Here is a 2,500-nt window from a genome sequence, read left to right on the forward strand (position 1 = left end):
CTCCTGCTTTCTGTGAAAGTTCCCCGGAGCCGCCGACCGTCAGCATCAACACACGACTAAACCATCCACTCGAGACGACTCATGCAGCTTTTCCTTTCACGTTTTCCAGAAGACTAATCAAAATGCCGGGCTGGTTTATCGTCCGGTGGTTTCCTCGCTCCGCAGAAATACGTCCTTGTAAAATATGAATGTACATATTGAATGTCACGAGTTAAAGACAGATGTTTTGTTGCGTCACGTGGACGTTTGTACAGGATGCTTTCTTTCGTGTTGCCTTGTGCCTTATTTAACACACATGTAAAAGTTTAATATTTCATAGTTCTATGTAAATGGAGTGACAACATAGCGTTTAACATTCCCGTCCCCTTTAATAAAAATGAATTAAGTTCTGACGCGCTTGCTGTTTCTTCATCTGGGAGGAAACTAAGAGTTGAATTCATTTTGTTTTTGTAAAAAAAAAAAAAGAAAAGAAATTAATACATTGCTTAAGCCGTCATATATTGCCTCAGAATAAAAAAAAATTAATAATCTATAATAAAAAGTGTTCATTTAAGCAGATTGAATTTTTGCAGTGCTGAAAAAAAAGCAAAAATGCATAAATAAATAAATACAAAAATATATTACAATAATGCAAATTTTTAATTGTAATAATAAAACATGAAATATTACCTTTTAATAAAAAAATGCACGACAATTACGATGAAAAATTTAAATAATATTAAAATGGAATGATGAAGAAACAATCTGTGATGTTTTCCAGCAAACGTTCATTAAGTGAATTATTACGATACGACCAACAAACACTAGACGAGCGTGACCTTTCATAATCCTGCATTATACGCATCAGCATATAAAGACGACGCACACTCCTAATCAGTGTTGCATATAAATATAATTTATTACTTGTTTAAAAATTCTTTCTTACATTTTGTACAGAAACTTCACAGAGGAGATGCAAGCGTTCTCAAATTACGCCATGAACGTGCCATAAAAGAATAAGTAACATCCTCACTATAAATATAATAATCGCATGATAACTATGGAAAGCGACTGCTAGCGTTTCTTTCTTTTTTTCGTAGCATGTATAATTTGCTTTATAAAGGATGCAGATTTTGCATAGACAGCTTTAGAAATCCGAAGAAGAGAGAATGAAGGCGAACGCAAAAAAAACAAGGTCCAAACACACTCCGATGGCTGTTAGGTGAGTCGGTCTCTGTACACGTCGTATTGAAGCGCATGCATCCATCACGGCTGGCCATTCATTCAGAAAGAAACGAGACTCTGGCCAGCGAAGATTATTCCTGAAAAGCTTCAGCTCCGAAGCAAGATGTCCGCCGGTTTCCCCCTTCCCTCTAAAGTTCGATTACACACAGAGCACTACGCGACGAAAACAAGTAATAACCAAAATAAAAGAGAGGAATAACACTGTTGAACTTTACAGTCGGCCGCATGTATTTACAGGAGGCTGGACGGACGTGTGGTCACAGGCTCGGCGCCGGAAACGACGAAACCCAGGAACGCAGTAGAAATAAAGGCATTTGTCAACAACACGCCGGTAGAAAGGTACCTCCGGGGGGGTCCGGGAACGGAGGTCCGGGATTTGGACAGCAGAGGCGGCGCTCACAGTGGTCCGCGGGTCAGTGCTCGGCGCCCATGATGTTCTCGTGGCGGCCCATCTCCTCCAGGACGGCCGCCAGGCGGTTCAGGTTCCCGTCGGGGAAGTGCTGCGCCTCCCACAGGTCCAGGATCACGCCCGTCGGGCTCGATTTAGTGGCGAAGTAGTTGAGATACCTGCAGAGAGACGGAGCAGAGCTAACTCTTCATCAACTCTACCCAACTACAGCTTCTGTTGACTCTTTCCAACCCGGGACCAATGTCTGAAATCTATTTTTAGCGCATTTGTGTCGCAATTACGAGCTATAAAGTCTGAAACTGGCAGATACGTTCTCAGAACGGAGAGATAAAAAGTCTTTTTTGTTATTATTCAGCGGCAGAAACGAGTCAGCTTTATTCTAGCTTCAAGTGTGTGTTTTTTTATTAACACTATAGGAGTGTTTCACATTTAGATTATATTCAGTAATGCTATCAAAGAAAAAAGATACAGCAGACATGGCTTCCATCGGTACTTCTACGTTTTGTATTTATATGTAATTTATTACGACGATCGCAGTATTTTTCATATGCTCATGTTTACATATTTTCTAGACTCATTCAGGAGACGTGTAGCAGTGTGTAACAGAGAGGAGATGTTGAAGTAGACGGCAGTGTTCAGTGAAACCACACTTAAAACAGAGACAAGACAAAAAATACTAACAAAAAAACACATAATACATCAAATAATAATTCAATGAATATAAACAAATCTTGCAATGTTGCACAATTTAAAAACTGAAAAACAATACATTATTTTTTAAATATATTTAATATATTTTATCTTAATTTTCTATAAAAGTATATATATATATATATATATATATATATATATATATATATATATATG

General features: G+C 38.3%; 2 protein-coding genes across 4 annotated transcripts in view; one reads left to right on the forward strand and one right to left on the reverse strand.

Moving 5' to 3' along the window:
- bmpr1bb (bone morphogenetic protein receptor, type IBb) overlaps nucleotides 1–392 on the forward strand; it is a 71,534-nt gene extending 71,142 nt beyond the window's left edge. For both annotated transcript variants that reach the window (XM_043231729.1, XM_043231730.1), the window contains exon 13: nucleotides 1–392. This exon is cut by the window's left edge and continues 161 nt beyond it. The gene's annotated coding sequence lies outside the window, so the exon portion shown is untranslated.
- A 481-nt stretch (nucleotides 393–873) lies between these two features.
- Nucleotides 874–2,500, reverse strand: part of unc5cb (unc-5 netrin receptor Cb) — a 171,493-nt gene continuing 169,866 nt past the window's right edge. For both annotated transcript variants that reach the window (XM_043231727.1, XM_043231728.1), the window contains one exon: nucleotides 874–1,791. In XM_043231727.1, the coding sequence (XP_043087662.1) occupies nucleotides 1,638–1,791 (154 nt within the window). In that variant the 3' untranslated portion in view covers nucleotides 874–1,637. The remainder of the gene's footprint in view (nucleotides 1,792–2,500) is intronic.

This window comes from Puntigrus tetrazona, unplaced genomic scaffold (assembly GCF_018831695.1).
Source record: "Puntigrus tetrazona isolate hp1 unplaced genomic scaffold, ASM1883169v1 S000000401, whole genome shotgun sequence".
Taxonomy (NCBI): Eukaryota; Metazoa; Chordata; class Actinopteri; order Cypriniformes; family Cyprinidae; genus Puntigrus; species Puntigrus tetrazona.